This window comes from Lepidochelys kempii, chromosome 14 (genome assembly GCF_965140285.1).
Source record: "Lepidochelys kempii isolate rLepKem1 chromosome 14, rLepKem1.hap1, whole genome shotgun sequence".
In the NCBI taxonomy this organism is placed as follows: Eukaryota; Metazoa; Chordata; order Testudines; family Cheloniidae; genus Lepidochelys; species Lepidochelys kempii.
Genome location: NC_136393.1, coordinates 4011195 through 4033635, shown reverse-complemented (window position 1 = coordinate 4033635; position 22441 = coordinate 4011195). Strand labels below are relative to the sequence as shown.

The following is a 22441-nucleotide window of genomic DNA, read 5'->3' as shown; positions in this document are numbered from 1 at the left end:
AAGGACAGAGCTTTGTCACACTAATTACCGCAAATCTTCGTGTGCTCTGCTCAGCGGGGAAGAAGGAGCAGGTGCTATTGGGCTTCAGGGCACTGAATAAAGCATTGGTCAACAGAGAGACTCCAACTAAGACAGTCACACAGCATGTAGACATCAGGCCTGGCGCAGTGGAATTTGGAACCTGGCTGGGGCGTGCACACAAGTCTGTGGGTGGGGAGCTTACAGAGGTAGAGAGATTTCAGAGTAGCATCCCTGTAAGTCTGTATCCACAAAAAGAAAAGGAGGACTTGTGGCACCTTAGAGACCAACAAATTTATTTGACCATAAGCTTAAGGTAGAGAGAGTGTATTTCCTGGAGTTAGAAGGATCAGAGCCTGTGGGATGGCTTACCTCCTTAGCAATGCAACCGGGGAGGAGGGAATGGGATGCCCCCTGCTGATCTAAAGAGGGAACTGACAGCACCCCAAGAGACAAGGTGGGCGAGGTGACATCTGTTATTGGACCAGCTTCTGTGGGTGCAAGAGACAAGCTACCCAGAGCTCCCCTTCAGGTCTGGTGTGGATTTTTCACACCCCTGCGTGACGTAACTGGGTTGACCTCACTTTTTAGTGTAGACCTGGCCTAGTCTCCTCCGTTCCTGAAGGGGGGAGCCAGCAGAGGGGGGATAATCCCCTTGTACGTGGTCACACAGCAGGGGCAGGAAGTGCACCCGGCTGCCACCTCCCCACCCAAGTGCCCTGAGCACCCCTCTCATCGGTAGCAGGAAGGAATAACTAAACCCTCGTGGGAACGGAGGTGCCTTCCCAAGGACTATGCTGGGTTAAAGAAGTTACTGACCCCCAAAGGGAGCCCTTGGTTCAGCTCTGGCTAAAGTCACCAGAGAAGGCAGCAGGGTGGTCATCTCGCTTGTTCTCTTCTCAGAAAGTTCCCATTAGCTGGGGCGAGGCAGCGTCTGCTCCTGGGAGGCCGGGGCTGACACTGACAATGCGGCATGGAGCCCCAGCCCTGGATCAGCAGAGGTGGCTGCAGGACTGCATTGGCAAAGGGGTTTGCAATTGCAAGGGCAGCATGCACTTCACAGGCACCCACCCATACCTGCGTCCAGCCGCTGCTATCGGCCTTGTCATTCAAACTGACGCTGAATGGGAAGGAAACGTTCTTCCCTTGGCTGGGGCGGGCGACAACAATGTGCAAATCGCCTTCTTTTAAGTCCAAGGAAACGTCAGCACCCGGCCTTGGCTTCCCCACAAGCCTGGATCAAGGACAGCATCTAAAGCGCCACACACAGGACTCAGCAAGGTTCAAATAACCCTCTCACTAGGATGCTGACAGCTGCACCATCTGCTCTCTCAGATCCCTGTTGCCCTGCGCTCCTTTATGAGCCTAACTGGGATATTTATTTCCCGGCTGTTTATTTCAGGGAATGGATTTTTCCATCCTCCTTGGCATTTATGAGACGGTTAATGATTTTTCTTTGCGCCCCAAGGTCTTCAGCTCTGCCTTGGGAAGTGAACTTCCAACCACAAATGGGAATTTCAGCCCCTCTCTGGGTTAATAGCCCAGCTCTTTGGTCCAAGCTGCTCTTCATTTCCTGCATTCTCTTGTCTCTTTGATAAGTGATGAAGGAGGGTGCAGGGAAATCGCTAATATTTCATTGCATCCAAGCTCTCCAACAAACCAGCGCAGTGGTTAACTCCCTCAACCCTGTCTTTTGGCTTTCCTGGTCAAGTCATTGTTACTTGGTAACTAACTCCTGGTGAAGGACAGGCTGCCCATCCATAGCGCTCTGCACTTCACACAGTCCAGGCAGAGATCTCAAAGCACTTTGCAAAGGTTGCATCCCAATCCCCACCTCTCCCTGTGCCCTTGCCAGGACAGCTGGGACCTGGAACCCCTTGTTAGCCCTAGGAGTTGAACTCCTGGCACCAGGGTGCTGTCTGTGCACTTTCCCAGCTGGGATTACTTCCCATTTCAGGGCCATCAGGACTTTTTACATGACATGTTGGTCTGATCGGTCCTGCTGCAGCAAGCGGTTCCGGCGGTAGCAGGAGCATCAGTGTGTGCTCCCCCGCACGTCTGGGTTTACTGTCTTAAACATGGGGCCAAGGAGAGTCATGGCGCCAGCCTCAAATAAATCTGGAGGCAATAATTAAAATAAATGAAGTCTCACAACACCCACTTCAAGAGAGAGAACTGGACAGAGGTGAAAGTCGAGGCACAAGGAGGGTAAGTGACTCAGAGCCAGCTCCTGCATCCTCTGCTCCCACAAAGCGTCTTGCCGAAGTCAGCATGTCTGCTGCAGAGAGCATGTGAGCATGTGTGCAAGGCTGGGCCCTTTCCTTGTGTCTCCTGGAAAAATCTTGCCCTCTGTCATTCGTGGTTTTTCCACCGTCACCCAACCGCATTGCCTTGCTCCACACGCCAGCCTGGTGCTCACCTGTCTATGGGTTTTGCTAGTTCCAGTTTCCAGCGTGAAATTGATGCTAAATTCTCTTTTTTCACTCCCCGTTGACTCAGCTTTATTAATAAACCGTGTGTGCTGCAGGATGCTCCTGGGAACAGAAGTCCTTGAGAATGGGATACACACGACAGTGATGAGTTGGCAAGACGGGCCAGCTCTGCCGGGGGAGGTGAAGATAAATGGACAAACCCAATGGTGCCATCATCTGCTGCGCTCTGAACAGAGCCTGCTTGGGAAACCCAACCTGCGCTGGCTATAATCTTCTTTCCCATCCCCTGTTGCAGGGGAAACCTAGATCCCTACTTGGGTGTGCCTCTCGTTTGAGGCCCTCCCACCCCATCCTTCCCCTGTCTTTGGTGCATGTGTATCTCACTGCCTATCTTCCCTTTCTGCAGCTCTGAAACTCCCTTAGCCCCCTCACACACACACCCGCCCCCGATAAAACCAACCACGTCTGCTCCTCCACTGCTTGCCGGGTGCTCTTGTCTTTCAGCGATTGCTTGGAACAAATTCCTTCTTTGGGGACAAAACAATTGTGTAGATTAAACCATGGCCCAGAGGACGGCGTCTCATTCATTGCACGCTGGGCTTGCTGTGGGGGCGACAACGCTCTTGGAGAGAAAATCGGATTTCCCTTAGATTTTAAAAGAGGTTTGAATTTTAGACAAAGGAGCCAGAGCTGCATTTCCCTCCCCCTCTCTTTGTGTTATGGACACATGGGGAGGGGGGGCCAACCCTTTAGTTCCCCAGCTCCAGATCAACTCACCCTGCATCGATCCCCCCCCCTCCCCCTCAGTTGTGGTCCTCCTCCCACGAATGCAGCTGCGTCTGGGCACGAGCACACCGCCGGCTGTGAGATGCACACGCGGCACGGCAGCTGAATTAGCACCAATGCATGCCACTTTGGCATCACCCCCCCCACACACACACCCGTTGCAGCGACATGCCAGCCCTGCCTCTGTTAAATCCCTGTGCAGAGCCGAGGGATTTTCCCACGTCTTATTCCCTCTGCGTCCTGCAAGGCGAACTTGCCCCCTTCCCTTCTTGCATCGGGGGAGGGGGCTGCTTGCTTTAGCTCAGCCCCCTGATCAGAAAAGCTCCCCCCCCCCCGGCACAGAACCTGTCCACCGGTGCAAGGAGAGCCGCTGCTTTGCATGACGCAGCCGCTGTGCGTGGGGAAGGGGCAGGGGGAGGAGAGGGTCCCTCTTCGCCTCTGCTGCCGGAGGAGCACTTCGGAGATGCTCCTGCGGCGCTGAGCGAGCCTGAAGCCCGCGGCGGGCGCCTGCCTGGGACCGCACCCCAGCACGAGAGACTTGCAGCAGGTGAAAACTTCTGGAGGGGGAAGGCAGCTCTGGGAGAGGCTGCAAGGCAGGGCTGCCCGCGGGAGCGGAGATCTGGCCAGGCTGGGGCTCCTGCCCACTTGGCTGCTGCTTCTGGGGGGCTCCGAAGAAACAGCCCCCCCCCCCCCGGCTTGTTTGGAGCCAGGGACAGCCTGGCTTGGTGCAAAGGGGGAGAGGGTGCCTTGCCGGCTGGGATGCTCTTTCCCTGCTCAGGAGCCTGTGAGTAGCTGCGGGAGGGGGGCTCAGGTTTGGGGGAATAGCCAGCTCAGGGAGAAGGGGGGGCTTTTTAGGGAATGGGTCTCAGTTTGCTACCAGGAGCTGGGGGAGTTTGCAGAGTCCTTCACTTGCTCCTGGTAGGGGTGGGGGTGGAGGGGAAACTGTGCCTGTGTGTATGGGGGGGGCTTTTGATTTTTTTCTGGGCCCTCTCCCACCTTTTCCATTCTTCTCCCTCCCCATCTTTACTGAATCCTTTGCGGCTTTTTGCACCCATTGAGGCTTTCCCCCTCCTCTGGTCTCAGCAGCGGCTCTGGCAAGGAGACTGCCCCCCCCCCGGGGAGGTGCTCGAGCTGCTAGCCCCCAGACCTCATTCCCTCTCATCCTGCCCCCGCCCCATGCTGGCTTTCCTTACCCTCTGCCTCTCCCCACTCATCCCGTGCCCAAGGCAAGATAGGAGCCAGCGCACAAGGCAGGGGGAAACCCCTCCCACACTGAGCCCAGCCCAGGGGGGGCTCGGCCCCCTACCCCTTGGGAGCCCTGTTCCCGGGGATCTGCACAAGAGAAGCCCAGCAGGTAAGATAAGAGGGGCTTCTCTGCCAGCAGTGGCCCTTCTGCTGAAGGTGCCCATTAAGACCTTCAGCAGAGTCGTCTTGCTCCTGCCACCGCGCAGCCGGAGCTCCGGCGAGGCCAGAGCAAACGCACGCTCGCCTCGCGCAGGGCTGGTGCTTGGACCGAGGGGCAGGCAGCTGTCGCTGGACTGTGCTGAAGTTGCTGCTGGAGAGGACTGTGGGAGTTAGATGGGATGGGGTGGGGCAGGGGGAGGGGAGAGGACGTGCAATTGGAAAATGTGCAAGAGTGTTCAGGGTACTTATCTAAAAAAACCTAAAGATTTGCCTGGGTGCCTGTGTTTTCCTGAGCACTGGGAAGGGCGTGGAACAGGTTTCCCACAGAAACTGGCTGCAGCAACAGTTCCTTCTTAGCTCCTGGGTCGTCATAAAACCTGCGGGCACATTTTAATTGGTCTTATCGAAATAAAGTTCGTCCGTGCTACTATTGTATTTGATTTGCCAGGCTAACGTCATTCTTGGGATAACTCTACTGCCGTCAGTGGGCTTTCCTCAGGACGGGGTTTGGCCAGTAATATTTTAGATATTGCGAAAACAACAGGAAGGAACCTGCCTAGCAGTGGTCTAGCTAGGTCAGCCTCCTGAATAGGGCACAGACTTCAGAGGAAGGTACAGAAAAACTGCAAGAGGTGGTCGTGGGAGAAACTGTCTCCAGGGAACATTCCCTCCTGACCACGCCCCAGCCCCCAACCCCATCAGCAAGAAGTTGTCTTAAGACCTGAAGCAGGAGGGTTAAGCAATAAAGAGGGGGCTTCTTTACACTTGTTTTGTTCTCTGTTTGATTTTTAGATCTCTCTGCCCCACTCCTGTAAACAAACAAAGGTGAGAACTCATTTCATCTGAATTTTACCTGCCCTGTGAACAACGGCACCATGGATCTGGCGTACGAGTTGCCCAATGTCACTGAGTTCTGGTTCTCTTCGGCCTCCCAGTTAGACAACTTCTCCACGGAGATGTCTGCCAACGCCTCCCAGAACACTACGGGCCAGCATTTTGACCTGACTAGCAATGCCATCCTTACCTTCATCTACTTTGGGGTGTGCATCATAGGCCTGTGCGGCAACACACTGGTGATCTATGTCATCCTCCGCTATGCCAAGATGAAGACCATCACCAACATCTACATCCTGAACCTTGCCATCGCAGATGAGCTCTTCATGCTGGGGCTGCCATTCCTGGCCATGCAGGTGGCTCTGGTCCACTGGCCCTTCGGCAGAGCCATCTGCCGGATCGTCATGACTGTGGATGGGATCAACCAGTTCACTAGTATCTTCTGCCTGACCGTCATGAGCATCGACAGGTACCTGGCTGTGGTCCACCCCATCAAATCTGCCAAGTGGAGAAGGCCAAGAACGGCCAAGATGATCAATGTTGCCGTGTGGGGTGTTTCCCTTCTGGTCATTATGCCCATCATGATTTATGCTGGGATCCAAAACAACCATGGAAGGAGTAGCTGCACCATCATCTGGCCAGGCGAGTCTGGCGCATGGTACACAGGGTTCATCATATATGCCTTCATTCTGGGCTTCCTGGTGCCCCTCACCATTATCTGCCTTTGCTACTTGTTCATCATTATCAAAGTCAAGTCCTCTGGGATCAGAGTGGGCTCCTCCAAGAGGAAAAAGTCGGAGAAGAAAGTCACCAGGATGGTCTCCACCGTAGTGGCAGTCTTCATCTTCTGCTGGCTTCCCTTCTACATATTTAACGTCTCCTCCGTCTCCGTCTCCGAATCCATCACCCCCACGCCCTTCCTCAAGGGTATGTTTGATTTCGTTGTGGTCCTCACCTATGCCAACAGCTGCGCCAACCCCATCCTCTACGCCTTTTTGTCCGACAACTTCAAGAAGAGCTTTCAGAACGTTCTCTGCCTGGTGAAGGTCAGTGGCATGGATGATGCCGACAGGAGCGACAGCAAGCAGGACAAATCCAGGCTAAATGAGACCACGGAAACTCAAAGGACTCTGCTTAATGGTGACCTTCAGACAAGCATCTGAGAGGACTCCAGGATTGCCCTTTTCAGCTGTCCTCTTTCCTCCTCCTCCCCACTCCTTTATATGGCAGTAGCACACAGCAAGTCAGGTCAAGAGTACTTGGTCGTTGTTTGCTTGTCTTAGGGGATGGTAATGCAGGGAGGGGGGCCTGTGCCAAGAGTAGCCTCTTAGCGGAAGGCAGGTTGGTTTTGAATATTCAGACAGATGCTGCTCAAATGCAACTTCATACATGGAAAGACACATACACACACACGAGGGCAGCACTTGGAGGCATTTCTGCTAGACTTGGTTACACATACCAACATGCTCCATACAGCATGGGTCACGTATGTCTAGACAGAGCTATTCATGGCTGTTTCTTTGCAAAGCAGTCGACCCAGCTGGAAATGGGAGAGAGCAGTCTTAAGAATCAGAGCACACACAGTGAGATCCTCCACTAGGACATGAAGAATATTTCATTTTATTACCCAACTAGTAAAATTTTATTTTTTTAAGACTGAATCTCCCGAAGCTCCCCTAGTTTTACGAGAATATTACTGTATTTATTTACAAGGTGCTTTTCCTGCCACCGGAGAAGCAACAGGTCAGAATGAAAGAAATCACATCGGAAGGAAAATATCCCGGCCCCAGTACAGTGTGTGTATGTGTGTGAGGGTGGACAAATAGGACTCAGACCTCCTAAGAGATCTGGAACCCAATTTCCATTAAAATTGATGCCTCAGGGCAGCCTGGAAAATCTCCGTTGATATACACACCTGTGCAGTCAGATACACGGTGCTGGTATATATGTGAGCAGTTATATTTGTGGTGGACTCACCTGACCTGGACTCTGCCCACCGGCCCATCTAGCCAGTGCTACCTCTCACATCCCAGACCTTCGAGCAGCTTCAAATACAGCCACCTTCCCGCTTAAATCAACTTGCCATAAAAAAGCCTTTCTCCTCTCCCTCATATGTATAATGTTTCCCTTCTTTCACCTGAAATGAACTAGAAACACTGCTCCAAAGGGCGGCATGGGCCATCTTCAGTCCTGAGCTAGCGGTGGCTTTCCCGTCGTCCCCCAGCCACTGCTTTTCTGTTGTTTTCCTCCAGGGGAATGTGGCAGGGACTTTTAGCGAGTGCGTTGTCTGAGAGGCATCAGAGACGAGCAGCAGCATCCTTCCCATGGAAAGCACCTGCACGTGTTCAATCTGCAGCCACACAAGCACAGATTCGGCGTGCCGTTCAATCCTAGCATTCGTGATGCTGTGGCGGAAACAGTACCGGAACATTGTCGAGCTGTATGTTTGGTGTTGTTGCATGCACACACAAAGGCTCTAGGGAAGCCACTGGCTCTCTCGCTGGCTGCTCAGCGAGGCCTTTTCCGCCCTCGTGCGTGTTCTGTTGATGTTCCTGGGCTAGCAAGACTCCTGGGGTTGTCAATTACAAGCCGCTGGCCATCAGTTATTACAAGGTGGATGCTTTACTTTGCCGTTGGTCTGAGCGTGGACGTTTCTGACGCTGCAGACGTGGTCTAAAGAAGGTACCAAGGGAGAGGCTGAGGGACATTTGACGACTCTGTCTAAAATGTTGACAGATGCCAGGCCTGGTGGGTGTGTGCTTGGCTTGGTTCTAAAATGTAAACGCTCGGGGGGTGGGGGGGAGTTGGGATTCTGGGGGAAATGAGCTGCGATACTGCTGGGCGAAATTTTCTTCTCAGTTACAGTGGTGTAAATCTGGACTAACTCTCTTCAGAAAGCAGAGCACGGCTTCTCCACACCTGTGAAGGCTGCTGAGTTGTAGGCAGCTGTAAAGTGCTTGGGGGAGTCGAGAGCCGTGGTGCCAAGATACTATGGTGATAAATGTAAATACGTCAGCTGGGTCAGGGAGGGTCGCATGCTGGAGGCTAGAGCAAACGTTAATTGCTGGGTTCATCTGTAGAGAAATCTACTGCTGCTAATCAGATCTGCTCCTTACCCCCAATCCACCCTGTCAGAGTGACTGTAGGGAATAGAAAAGGAGGACTTGCGGCACCTTAGAGACTAACACATTTATTTGAGCATGAGCTTTCGTGAGCTACAGCTCACTGCATCGGATGCATACCGTGGAAAATACAGTGGGGAGATTTATATACATAGAGAACATGAAACAATGGGTGTTACCATCCACACTGTATTTTCCACTGAATGCATCCGATGAAGTGAGCTGCAGCTCACGAAAGCTTATGCTCAAATAAATTGGTTAGTCTCTAAGGTGCCACAAGTCCTCCTGTTCTTTTTGCGGATACAGACTAACCCGGCTGCTACTCTGAAACCTCTCATTACGTAGGGAATAGGGAAACCCTGTGGCTTAAGGGGTCTGAATGGGGGGAAAAGAGAACAGACCTTTTTTCCCTTTCAACCGCCAGTAGGTCTCCAATTGCACCAGTATAACCAGCAACCGAGACCTGCTCTCTTGTGACACGGTGCTTTCGGGAGAAGAGAAAGCCATGGGGAGTGGGAGTGACCTCTTTAGAAGCAGGGAGGGGAGCTGAATGTTTGTTCTCCAGTGCTGTGGCCTGCTAGAGAAACCACACCTGTATTACGGCCTTGTAGATTTCAGAGGGGAAGTACATAAATCACAGTTTCTGGAGGGAGAAAGCTCACCGGGTACACAGCCAGGCCTCTCTCCAGCTCTCACCTTGTTCTCTAGTCAGTCCGAGGCATTTTGGCAGCGCTTGTCACCCTAGTGTCTGAAAGCTTTACAAGTAATTCCCCTCCTCCCCCATTTTACAGGTGAGGAAACCAAGCCTTGCAGAAGTAAAGCCTCCAGTGTTTTTCAACGTGGTTTCTCACTGGGCTGACTCCATTCCCTGGGTGCTGACGTGCCTCAGGCCGGGCACCCAAAAGTGGAAGCAGCCCAAGCTGGGTGGGAGTTGTTTGAAAACTTTGGCTCCGGCCGTGCCCAAGCTCCCACTGGGAGCCTCCCCACTCCCAGTCCTGTGCCTCAAATACAAGATTTCTCCCCCTTCCCTTTGTAACCAGCCCTGATCCTTCCACCTAGCACCACGCCTCCAAAGCCCACAAGTGGCATTCAGTGCTACAGTCCATATTCCCTAGAACCCCCCCCCCCCCGGTACCCCTGGGCACGGTTGTTTACAACAGCGCAAAATACGTGCAAGGGGGTAGACAGAGCACTTCAGTCAGACTAGGAACCATTTACACCGGGGTCAAGAGCTACCCAAGGTGCATGGCCATGGAGGAGCTGGCCCCTGGGTTTTAGCTAGCATAAGCTAGTGTCCTGGTGGTGCAAAGCAGAGTTTTGCACAGTCGCTTCCATCCAATGAATGTGCCCTTCATTTGTTTTGAACCAGAATCTTGATATGTTCCCCTCTCCCCTCTGAGAAATTTTCATTTACATTTAACACCTGCTCAGGGGTGAAATTCTGCCCGCAGTTACCGACATGCAACCCCATTGCCTTCAAAGGGGGTAACTGACATCCCGGCTCACGCACATAAGCAATTTCCTCCCCCCCCCCCACAGCTGTCTTTTCAAACACAGGCCGGAGAACAAGAAGTTTCACACACACACACACAGAGCCACAGCCCTTTCGCTTGCTGCTGGCCAGGCGGCAGGGACTCCGTTTTATCTCGGGGCTGTCTGAGGTATGTTGCTATATGCCATTTTTATAAGGAGGAAGTAAATATTAACCAAGACTTTGCAACAACAAAAATAAAATATACTAGTGATGAGCTGGGGATTAAAAACAAGAGGAACGTGTCACATTAAAATGAAATATGGTGTCATGATTGCTAGGCTTGATGCAGCTGGGAGCCCTTTGTTAGGCACAGGTTTAGTGTTACAGTATTGGCAATGCACCAACTGGGTTGGAAGTGCTGAATATCTCGTGGGTAGCGTGGGAGTTATTTGTACGGCAGGAAGGTAGCGGGGGGGAGAGAGAGAGAGAGAGAGAGATCGATCTGCTTCAGCATCTCTCTCCTGATGAAAGGAGCTGCTATTTGCAGGACTTCTCCCACAGAAACCCGGAGCACGGCTTTACCCGGAGCCTGCTAGTGAGTTGCGTTGTGTAGCAACACGGAGCCCTGTCTACACGCAGAAATGGCACCTCTTTGACTTAAGTCATTTTTTTAAAAAAAAATCAGTGGAACCGGTGGGAACTCGCTTCTTTCAGTGTAAGCGGGACTTACAGCGGTTTAGGTTACACCTGTTCCCGGTTGAATGAGACCAATCCAAAATAAGCCTCCTGGTTTTAAATGAAGTAGGAGTGTACCCGTGGCCGTTGGTTTAAATCGCACCTGAGGGTTAAACCAATGCAGCTCGCTGGTGTGGACGTGCTCTGAGTGGCAGAAAAGGGAAGGAGATGAACAGAGTTGGCTAGCTGTAAAGTGTGCCCAGAAGTCTAGTCTAAGAGCAAAACCTTTTGGAAAGTTAAATGCTTGGCTACTTCACACCGTACAAACCATGGGGCTGAGCTTCTGGTCCTGGGAACAACTGTGCAGTTAAGGCCAACTTTTTCCAGAAGAGGCTGCTGATGTGGGGTGCCTCATTTTTCTGGGGTCCCCCCTTGCTCCTGGCTTTCAGAAGGGCTGAGCACCCACAGCTGCAGCTGACGTCATTGGGTGCGGAAGGTCAGCCTGGCCCCAAGAACTGAGGTCCCACTTTTTAAAAGCTTGGGCCTCCGTGAGGATGAATTAACGAAGCACCATTTGGCCCCCAGACACGCTCGAGGCAAGAGCAACTGTCCATGAAACGGTTTGGGCCTGATCCGGGACCCGACTCAGCCCAAACCCCTATGATATGAAACGAGTGGGATGTCCGGCCGCCCCTGGGGTGAGAATCTTCAGCCTTGGGGAACGTGCAGCCTCCACCTGGGTGGGGGGGCAGGGTTCCAGCAAAACCTCCCACTGAGCGGTGGGTGCAGCCTCCAAAGGCTATTTGGAGTAAGTGGGAGCATCTTGGGAGCCGGTAGGAATTTCCTGGGTGCCTATGGCCATTGTGCAGCAGGGTTTGCTCAGGGACAGGCGTATGCCCCGCAAACACCAGTGCACAGTGGCCCCACCCCGAAGCAGGGAACCACGCCCCGGCTGCAGGGTGTGGGTGCGTAAGGAGGGGCTGGTGGCTGCTGCTGCTGCTGCTGCTGGCCATCCTCCTCTACCACCAATGCACAGTAACCACTTTGCGCAGGGGCGCATGCTGCCTGCCTGTGCTCCACATGCAGGTCCGGCGGCCAGGCTTCTCCCTAGAGTAAGGGCTGCAGCGCCAGCAGGAGTAGCCCACTCTGGGAAAGCTGAGGGGTTCTGCGCACCGGCCTTTCGCCCACCTACCCTGCCCCTGGCCTGGGCTCAGATCAGAACTCAGGTCACAAAACACGACAGGGGCGTCTCATCTTCTTCCCTCAGCTCAGGCAGATCATAAAACCCACTCCGGGCTGCGTCCCAGACAGCGCCTGCTGGGGGCGGGCCCCTGGCCGGAGACGCAGGGACTGCTGCAGGTCTGGGCTGTGATGCACGGGGGAGCAGTGCGGAGGTACAGAACATGGATGGGTGGTGGCAGCACTAAGCGGTCTAAGCCCTAAAGTCACCCGTTTATTCTATCCCGATGGCATTTTAACTGCCTGGGAAGAGAGCTGTTTTGGCTTCCTTCAGATTCTTCTGAAAACAATTCTGCCGCGTTGCATGCTTGTTCCATCGCGGAGGTGTCTTACGCGCTTGATTTTCAAGGGAATTTGTCCTGACAGATGGTACATTCGGAAACGCCTGGTGTGCCCCCAGCAAGTGAAATTAACCAGGAGATTTACAGCAGGCGTGTGGATTTTGGAGGTCTTGTGGTGGCATGCAGGAGGGGGTGTATTGTTGTTTCACACATTAACGAGCCCTGGGGGAAGTCCAAAGAGGTTAATTAAAACTCCTCTCAGTCCTAGTTGGGGCTGCAGTAGCAGAGCACAATAAACCTCAAGGATATTGGGACGCAGAGAGAGCACCATTAAAGCCATCCTTTCCAAAGGTGGTTTCCTTCTGCTAGCCAGCATGGGCCTGATCCTGCACTCCTATTTGGTTATAGGTGCTTTGTTTATTGTAGGGTTGCTTGTGAGTGATGTGTTGCTTTGTTTATTGTAGGGCTGCTGCTCGGAATGCTGGTTTGGTTACTGGGATTGCTGACGAGTGCCAGTTGGTTATTGTAGGACTGTTGCTCGGGAGTGCTTGGCTGAGCATGCTGGTCCAGTCCCGGGCACACTCTGGGATTAGCTGTTATGCCAGGCTGCATAGTGGTTTTGCGACATGGACAAATATCCTGTAAGAACTCAGTCCTGCAGGGTGCTGAGCGCGTCAGCTCAACGCCCTTTGATTTGGAATCGGAGGAAGGATAAGCCAGATCTAGAGATGAAAAGTAGGAACCCTCTATCTTGTCATTGTGCAGCTGGTGTATCTGTCCTGATCTGCCTCTGAGTTCAGTGTGGCTGCCTAGCCATGGCTGAGGGACCTGAACATGTCAAGCAGTGATACTTTGCATGCCTCCTTAGTGTGGCTCTTAAAGCATGTTAGCAACAGGAATTCATTTATCCTCACAACCCATCTGGGAGTGAAGAGACGAGTGCCACCCCCGCGTTACAGATCAGGAAACCAAAGTGGAGAAAGAGAGAAAGTTACTTGCTCAAAACACACAGCGAGCCAGTCGTAGAACCAGGAAGAGAACCCAGGAGTCCGGACTCCCAGTCTTTTGCATTAACCACTAACCCCTGCTGCCTCTCACCGGCCCATGCCACCAGTGTATGTGGGGGAGCTATAAGCAAAACTGGAAGGAAGTGGGAGAAAATCTTGCCAAAGGCCCCCAGGCAGCAGTCTCCAGCTGGCAATAACCAGACAGCTTTGGAATCCATCTCAGGTCAGGGAAATTGAGTGCACTGGGAAAAATTATCCCCTAAATCTCAGACAAAGATGGGGAGAGGGGGCAAGCACAGGCAGGCTGGGCTTTTCCGCCAGCTCAGTGACAGCAGCAGAGACTGGTAATGCAGGCAGCTGCTTCTCGCTCAGTCTCTGAATAAGGAGTGATGCTGGAGCGGCGGCCAGCGAGTCAATCTCTGTTCAGCCTCATTGCAGGGCAAAGGCATCACGGCAGGGCAAAGGCACATGGAGGATAGGTTCACCAATGGCTATTAGCCAAGACGGTCAGGGACGCAACCCCGTGCTCTGGGTGTCTCTAAACCTCTAACTGCCAGAAGCTGGGACTGGACGGCAGGATGGTCACTCGACAATTGCCCTGTTCTGTTCATTCCCTCTGAAGCATCGGGCACTGGCCCATCAGAAGACAGGATACCAGGCTAGATGATCATTGGGCTGACCTGGTATGGCCATTCTTATTTGTGACTCCTTCCAGTGTCCAGTGCCTGAATCTCCCCACACCTGCCCATAGATTTGGCAATGCTCAGGGCACCCTGGAGGCCATCTGTGCAAGACAGGGCAGCTCATGGCAAGCTTGTTCTGCCATCTGTGTTGTACCTATCCTGAGCATACACTCCAGTCCTGCCCCTCCCACCAGCATGACAACGAAATGGGGGCAGTGCAGTGTAGTGGTCAGGGCAGGAGCGTGGGAGTCAGCGCTCCTGGGTTCTAGTCCCCTTTCTCCCACGCAGCTGCTGTATGACACTGAGCCAGGCACTTTTCTGCACCTCTGGTTCCACAGCTTTGCAAAGCCCTGGAGGAGCTGTAGCTGGAAGGCGCCAGGGAAATGCAAAGCATTATCAGGGAGTACATGCTAAAAGGATGAAGGAGGCCGGTGCCTCAAGCAGCCATTGCAAAGGGAGCACAACTGGCTCCCGCTCTGAGGTAGTCGCATTTTACACCAGTGTAAACACTGGTACAAGGTGCAGGGCCATGGCAAATCTACATCATTAGCTTCAGCTGGCCCCATGACCGCTGACTTAGTAATGTCTCTCTCAGCTGGGCAGAGAGGGGAGAATGGAACTGCTGGGCATTCTGCCTCAGCACCCGCACGCTGGTCCGACTGCAGCATTGGGCTCCAGGAGCTGCCCAGCCCATCTCGCAGGGTCTTGGGGGGCACTGCAGGATTCTTTTTAAAAAGAGGGATTTATGATCGGGCAACGGGAGCACGGTTTTGCTTTTCAGGGCAAGGCCCCTCCATTTGTGCTGTGTGCATACGTACAGCGCCCGGCGCGCTCACGGCCCCTGAGGCTCTCACGGTACCAATGAATCACGGTTAGAAAAAGCCACAGACTTTCCCCCTTCGCCCTGGGATTAGCAAATCCACCCTGGTTTTGCAGGGAAGATACAGAGATGCCAAAGCCAGAAGGGACCATTGTGATCCTCTAGGCTGACCTCCTGCATAGGACAGGCTGTGGGTCTTCCCAGAATTAATTCATAGCCACTGGGAGAGACCTCTCCCCCTCACCCCTCCCTGCAGGAGCCAAAGACTCAGAAAATCCTCCTGGCCGTTCTCATCGGTCTACTGGCCCTTCCTTCAAGGTCTGACCCCCTGAACTGCTGGGAAGTACCTCAGAGCCTCTCCCAGGATCAGGCCCATTGGCATCACAGGCCTCAGGCATGTTCAGCTCCCAGCAGGATCGGGCCCCTGAGCCAGCACTGCCTTAGTGACTTCTCTGGCTTCCCAGCCTCGGCATCCCTCGCTAAGCGGAGAGGGAGCCGGAGCTTTGTTTGAGCAAAAGCCTTGCTGCCCTTCTCCATGGCGATGTCACGGCTGAGCCGTGATTTCATGAACGTTTCAGAGCAGCGAGAATAGACTAGGCCCGTCCTGTCCGCCAGGGGCGGACCAGTCTCATCCCCCAGGCACCGCTGGGCGCTCTGCTCCCTGCAGTCCCACGACTGGGGCCGGTTGTGTTTTGGACCACGGACGCGTAACCCTCGCATGGCGTGCTGCTGCTCCAAAGCGCTGTCTGAACATTAACCAGGAGGTAACGCTCATTGGCCTCGGGTTTCAGAGGGGGGGAAACCGAGGCAGAGCTGTTGCGTGACATGGTAGCACGGGTCCCTGAAACACCCTGGGGGTTGACACAATCACAGTTAAGCAGGGAGGATCTTCACGCGGGCGAGCGTGTTGCGAGAGGTGCAGCGTTTTCGGTTCGAGGAGGACAGAGGGACAGACAGCCGTCCAGCAGGTGCTAGAGTAGCTGAGCTTGGCGTTTATTTGGAACTGAGCCCTGCAAGGTGCTGAGTGCCGCTGATTGGTGGTCGAGGGCACTCAGCACCTGGCAGGATAAAGCCTTGGGGAGTAAGAGAGAAACTGCATGCACCCTCCTTCGTTAGTCAAAGTGCAAGGTCTCCTTCTCACTTAGCCAGGCGGGTGCTAATAATCCCACAGGGGGAGAAGGGACACTTGGCATCTTCAGCCAGGTTAGTGTCACCTTCCTGAAGCCTTGCCCTGGTTCTCCAGGCCCTACCTGTATGCTCTGGTCTTTCTGAGTTCCCTACCATTGATGGGGGGACCCGTCACCCCCACAGCTCGCTCCCATGTACAATATCGGCCCTGCCTTCAAAACTAGCCTTCACATTTGCCTGTTTGGTTATTGGCTTATCTGGGTGGGACCCTGTGGCATCCCAGACCCCACATTGGGAGCACTTGGCCTGGTTAAGGATGAGCCCGCTGAGCCCCACCTACACCACTCCCTCACCCCAAGGGCTCAGCGTGCTGGCTGCATAGTCCCTAAGCCCAGCAGTGACGCACTCGGATGCAGAACCTGGACTGAGGTCCCTTGTGCTGACACCAGACCAGCGTAGCAGGGCTTTCCCTTGATTACACCCTGCTCTGTTGCCTGGTTACCTCCTTTTCTGGAAGGTTTTCCTAGAGATTTGCCCAAAGGGTGCAAATTGGAAGAGACTGATTTCCAACACCAGTCAGCGGAATCCTCTTGCTATATCAGTGTCCTCTCCTCTACCCTGTGGTGGTAAAAATCTCGTCCAGACGGTTGCAGAGAACAAATTCCCCGTCCCCTCAAATTCCCCGTCCCCTCATTTTAAGCTTGTTCTCTACCAAGATTAGCTCATGCAGGAGCAAGAGATCCATGCCTACGGAAGCCCGTGCTGTGATCTCGCGGGAGTTGTCCATTCACGTCTCACAACATAGCTGTGGTTTATTTGAAGGATCCTCCATATAATGATTCAACTGGGGAAAAATATCCATGTATGTATCCAGTTAGAGTCAGGAAGGCCTAGGTCTCAAAGCGATCAGTTTTATAACAAGGCAGTAAAATAAGGAAACAGAAGCAGTTGCAGCAGACCTCTCAGCCTGAGATCCAGGCCAGTCCTCTGGTAGCGAATGTGAGGTGTGACTTCCCAAATTCCCTTCTGTGTCTGCCAAGGACCCAGCCTTTGCCCTCTGCAAGAGGGGGTGGAGCTAACCCCTCGATTCCTGGTACAGCCCTTTTGCAATCACCTTGAATATAGTAGCTTCACACAGGTTAATAATCTGGGAACAAAATGGCTCCCAAAAGAAGGCGATACCTGGCCTACCTCTCACTCAGCAATTTCCCTTGGAGAATGTTAGAAATACTTTGTGTGGTTCATTACAGAAAGGGTCACTGCAGGCGGTAGCAAAGCAACCCAGTGGCCCTAGGAGCTCTGGAATGGTGGAGAATTCCGCTCTACCTCGGGGCTGCAGCCCCCTGGGACTACAGCATAATTGAGAAATCAGGGCCGTCCGTGGCAAGAGGGGCAAGTTCAGGTGGATGTGTGATCTCCTGCGTGTACCATTTCCAAAAGCCTGTGCCCTTGCTTTGGCACTTCCCCTGCCCCTCCATATACTTAGTACGTGTTTTATCTGAGCCCTTCTGGGACTTCTCTGTCCCATTGAAGCATAACCCGAGTCAGTCTCAAGGAGTAAAGTCCCTGGCTCTCCTCTCTTTTAGTCCAGTGTAAATCAGGGGTAACTATGAAATCATGCGGGTTATACCTGTTTGTCACCGTGTTCAAGGGGCTTTAGATCAGGCCCTTAAGTCAGTGGGAAGGCTCTAAATCCAGAGCTTCTACCCTATTATTTTAACTTGAGCTGTCATTTTCTACCCAAAGGACAGCCGATGACAGTAACCAATCCTCTTGCTTCATTCCTATAGTTCTTTGATTCCCTGGGCCCAAATTCCCATTGACTGCCCATTCACTCCAGTGTCATGGAGAGCAGGAGCAAGTCCGCTGGGTTTACACTGGCGTGAGGACATGCACCCCACCTTCCAAAGGGGGAAAAGCTCTGACAAAGTCTTGGAAAGCCCTGACTGCTGCAGTGATTCTTCCCCATCCTCGCTAGGGCGCTGGTTGAGAGGAGAGAAGGGGTGTATATACAGTACCTAGCAACACATTTTAATTGTTATTATTGTAGCGACGAGACACTTGGGCATTTTGTACCCACAATTTTGCTGTTATTCCGAGTGTATGAGTCCACCCCTGCATGTGCAGTGTTTGTGTGCGACAGTCAGCCCCTCTTTGTGTGGTTCCAATTAACCTGTGTTGCCTCTGGACCCGATCCTGGCTGGGAGGAACAGGCCCACTGGACTACACGCTGGAGTAAGAAGCACTCAGGCAGTAAGGGATGCAGCATCCGCTCTGCTGTGTGCCAGTTACACAGTGGAATAACAGCCGAGTAAGGGCAGGGAACCTTCTTTCACTCAGAACGAAACCTGTATTCCTCAGCCCGCACCGGCTATCTCTGTATGTTCTCTAAGCGATGTATGTGTGTGTCAGTTGTGATACCAGCGGTGACTTCTAGGACTGTAACACCAGAAGTAAAGTGATTTTACTGGCTAATCATTTCTCTTTGGAAGTGTATTGTGTATAGGTGTCTGACTGTGAAACCAACTCCTCTCCAAAGAGAGAGGGCGTCCCGTGGCCTGGCTGTACACATGGAAGCTGAAAGCTGGTTGGGGTGTGTGTGTCACTACAGTTTCTGGTCCCTCCCGCAAAAAATAAAATAAAAAAAAAAAAAAGTTATTTTCTTGATTATAAGAAGGGATCAAATTTTACCTCGGGGGGAAGATTGTGATGGTAGGCCCAGCCCTGAGCACAGGATGGGGCATACAGTGCACTAATCTGGAGTAGCACCAGGAGGCGCTGTGACTCGAACACCCGCCTGAGTCAATTCCTCCTGGATTGCTCCTTGTTCCCAGGGGCAGCTATATATACTGCTCACCTTAGCCACCAGCAATCCTACTATATCCCCCCCGCCCCCTGCCTGTTGGCTGGGTTACTTTAGCCAGTAGGGGGCTGGAGCAGAAGCTCTACCCACCTGCCCCCTGGAGGGAGTAAGTGGGCTGCACCCAGATCCAAACTCCATGTAGCTTGTGCAGGGGTGCAAGGATGTATAGGCATCAGTTACATATTGTAAACTCCTTGCAAAGTCTGAGTCTGGCCCTACATGATTAACTGAAAGGTCAGGGAAAGCAGTGGCAGGGGGTGAAAATAACCGCTCTGGAACAGCCCCTCCAGCTGCAGACATCTCTCCACCTCCTACCCCCTGGCCAATGCACCAGAACAGAGACTAGATATACACCATAGATTCAAGACAAACCTAAGATGATGTATTTGGGGGCGGAGATTGAGCTCGTGTCACCTCCCAGCTTTCCTCCCTCCAATATTCTCCCCTCCACGCTTAAATAAAAATCCCCATTGCTGACAGTTTTTCCCCCACTTCTGTTCCCCTAAAGACTGGGACACCATCTCCTGGGAGCTGGATCCTGCTTCCCGTCCTGCTAGGTCACTCCTCAAGCAGCCCTATGGAAATCCACCCCTGGGATGGAATACAGAGCAAGCTATTAAGTAAGGTGAGTGACAGTGGCAGGCTCTAGCTCGTAACTACAGGGATGAAGAGAGAAGGAAAATTCCCCTTGTGAAACATTTACCATGGAGTACAGCCTCTGCCCCAGTTCAGCTCCTCAGCGAAGATTCCATTGCAACAAGACTCAGAGTGTGAACGGCTCGGAGAATGCTTCGAGCTATAGGTGAACTTGTGCATTGAAATGAACTGAGGAGACAAAGAGTTGCGTGCCTCACTCCCATAAAAGTGATTTGGGCACCTAACACCCTTAAGCTCTTGGGAAGATACCAGGCTGAACTGTTATCTAGATGACAGGTACCGGACCACTCACTGATGTTCGTGAAGAATGGTGTGTGTATGAGAGGTAGGGGAAAACTGGAATTTTGTTCCTCTCTCTCCCCTCAACCCCTATCAAAAGCTAAATTTCCAGCCTGCCCAAAACTAGACTCCCATCCATTTTATTGTTGCTGAATTAGTCAGGGAGATAAACCACCACTCACCCATCAGTTTAATAGCTACAGAATGCTGGGTGTCACAACCCTGGAGAATAAGAATGTCCAGTTATAATAATTAGGGCTGGAAGTTTGTCGCAGCATTGTTTAAATCGAAAATCAGGGAGCAATCACGGTAAATGTAGTAAGAGTCCTGGGCTTAGTGACTGCTCTGTGATTTCCGATAAAAAAGTGCCTTGATAAATGAGAGGGCACTGAGCACCCACAGCAGCACCTTCTGGCCTGGTACTGCCACTCTCATCCTGGCTGGGTGAAGCAGGGGCGTGCCTGGAGGGTGAGCCTGCCCCTCACTCACCCCAGACATGGATAGAATGTCATGTTTGGTGAGAGGAAGGAAGGCGTCTGTGCCAAATTTGAGTGAGCGGTGCTGCGACTCCATGCGCCAGGTCGCAACACCCGGAGCAATGAGTCAGGCCCAGCCCTGGGGGACACAGGAGCCAACACTGTTGGATGGACTCTCTCCAGCCCCGCCATCCACCCAGGACCTCCCCTCCACACTGGGCTGGTGACCCACCTAAAGCCTTCCTGCAGGAAGTCACAGACAAATGGAGAAATCATGGTATCTATGACTTTTCTGCACTGTGACAAACCTGCTGCCCTAATAATGATGCCCCCCAAAAAAGGAAGGGAGATAAAATCTCAGGCTTCAACCACTCTATTAGGATGAGACCTTCATGGGGCGTGGTATGGTTATTATCCCCCAGGTGCCTCATGTGGGGCTTCTTGCACCTTCTCCCGAAGCATCTGGCACTGGCAACTGTCAGTGGCAGGTTTCAGGGCTAGATAGACCTTGGATCTGAGCCAGTCTGCCAGTTCCTAGGGTAGCTCCCAAAAAAGTATTGCATGAAACAAGAAAAATACAAATTCAACCAGTTTTGCTATAGATTAAAACTGCAGGAAATTCTGGCTTTTCAAAATAAACACATTTTTGGGCTGTTTTGGAGCAGCAGAGTGCACCTGAGATTTAAAAAAAAAAAAAAATCCAACAAAAAACTCTGAGAACGTTTTTTTCCTATTAAACATTTTTCAACCAGCTCTAATCATTAGAGAGATTATTGCAATTGGACTGATTTAGCACTGGGAATGCCATGACATTTCCCAAGGCTCACCAGCAAGCAAATGCTCAGAGAGTTACTGGTTCTGGAAGCCTGGATGACCCAAACACACAGAGCACAGACTGGTTTGAAATCTTTTCCTAAGAAGTTTTGAGCCTTGAGAACAAAAAGTTACTGGCCTTCAAGGAGAGAGATGTCCAAGAGGCCAGTTCTCTGCATCCTCGTTTACCAGCCTTCAAGTGCTCCCGACAGGGGAAGGGTTCAGCTGGCACACAGCATGGTAAATGGGTATGTTCATCTCTGAGTGAAGCAAGGTATAGTGTAACGAGAGCACATTTATGAAGATTAAGCAGGCCCACGCATGTCACTTGCAAGCAAGTGGTGCTAAGACTGCTTTTTGTCTACAAACTATTGTAACATTACAGTCATGGGGAAGCTCATCTGTTGGAAAAAGAGAGTGTGTGCCCCTGTGTGAAAGAGAGACATATTGTATTACCAGGGAAATGAATAGAGATATTTACTGCAATTGTAAATACATTGGCCTTCCTAGGACTTATTGAAGAACAGCTAGTTCTGCAATCAGAGAGTGCTGATAATAGAGTCGTGCTCTGCCCCAATGCCTGTAAGAAGCCTTGGAGAGACTAAAGCCAGCGAAGTGAACCGACTGTCAAAATCAGTCTAAGTTACAAAGTCTGGATCAGAGCCAGATCTGAATGTCCACAAGGTTCAGGAGAAGGTTGGTTTGTTCCATTACAAGCCAGCTATGAAATTTTGATCTGTCTTGACACTGCACCGAACTTTGGGGACTCTTTGGACCCTAATATCATAGCAGGGGCATCTCTCCAGAGGTCCTGTTCTCTCACCACACGACAAGCATGGCCCATTGGGTTCAAGTGGAGTTTGCTCTTTTCCCATGGTGGGGGGGGGGAGGGAAAAAGCATTAGGAAACAGAGTGTTTCTACAGCATGCTTCCTTCCTATTCCCACTCCCTTACTCCACAAAATCGGCTTCTTTCAGACCATCACCCTAAAAACAAACAGGTAATCTGTGAGCACGCAGCTGTGGGAAAGCACTTTGCATACACATTGTTACATCAGGTAATATTCCTGGGGCAGACAGTATTACCTGCTAACGGGATGCATTCATTTAACTAGAACAGGGGTAGGCAACCTATGGCACGCGCGCCAAGGGCGGCGCACAAGGTGATTTTCAGTGGCACTCACACGGCCCGGGTCCTGGCCACCGGTCCGGGGGGCTCTGCCTTTTAATTTTAAATGAAGCTTCTTAAACATTTTTAAAAACCTTATTGACTTGACATACAACAATAGTTTAGTTATATATTATAGACTTCTAGAAAGACCTTCTAAAAACGTTACAATGTATTAGAGGCACACGAAAGCTTAAATTAGGGTGAATCAATGAAGACTCAGTACACCGCTTCTGAAAGGCTGCTGATCCCTGAACTAGAATATATGTGCATTAGCTCGAGA

At 52.1% G+C, this 22441-nt stretch overlaps 1 protein-coding gene across 2 annotated transcripts; it reads left to right on the top strand.

Moving 5' to 3' along the window:
* The first annotated feature begins 3488 nt into the window (after positions 1-3488).
* On the top strand, positions 3489-8239 carry SSTR2 (somatostatin receptor 2). Of its 2 annotated transcripts, none has more exons than XM_073310325.1 (2): positions 3489-3783; positions 5433-8239. In XM_073310325.1, the coding sequence occupies exon 2, from the start codon at positions 5516-5518 to the stop codon at positions 6635-6637; it is 1122 nt and encodes a 373-aa protein (XP_073166426.1). In that variant the 5' UTR covers positions 3489-3783; positions 5433-5515; the 3' UTR covers positions 6638-8239. The 2 variants fall into 2 exon arrangements, with proteins under 2 accessions (XP_073166426.1, XP_073166427.1); XM_073310326.1 differs by lacking the exon at positions 3489-3783 and adding an exon at positions 3966-4020.
* The last annotated feature ends 14202 nt before the right edge of the window (positions 8240-22441 follow it).

Coding starts and splice junctions, on each gene's coding strand:
- SSTR2 (XM_073310325.1), top strand. CDS start 5,516: ATGGATCTGGCGTACGAGTTGCCCAATGTCACTGAGTTCTGGTTCTCT.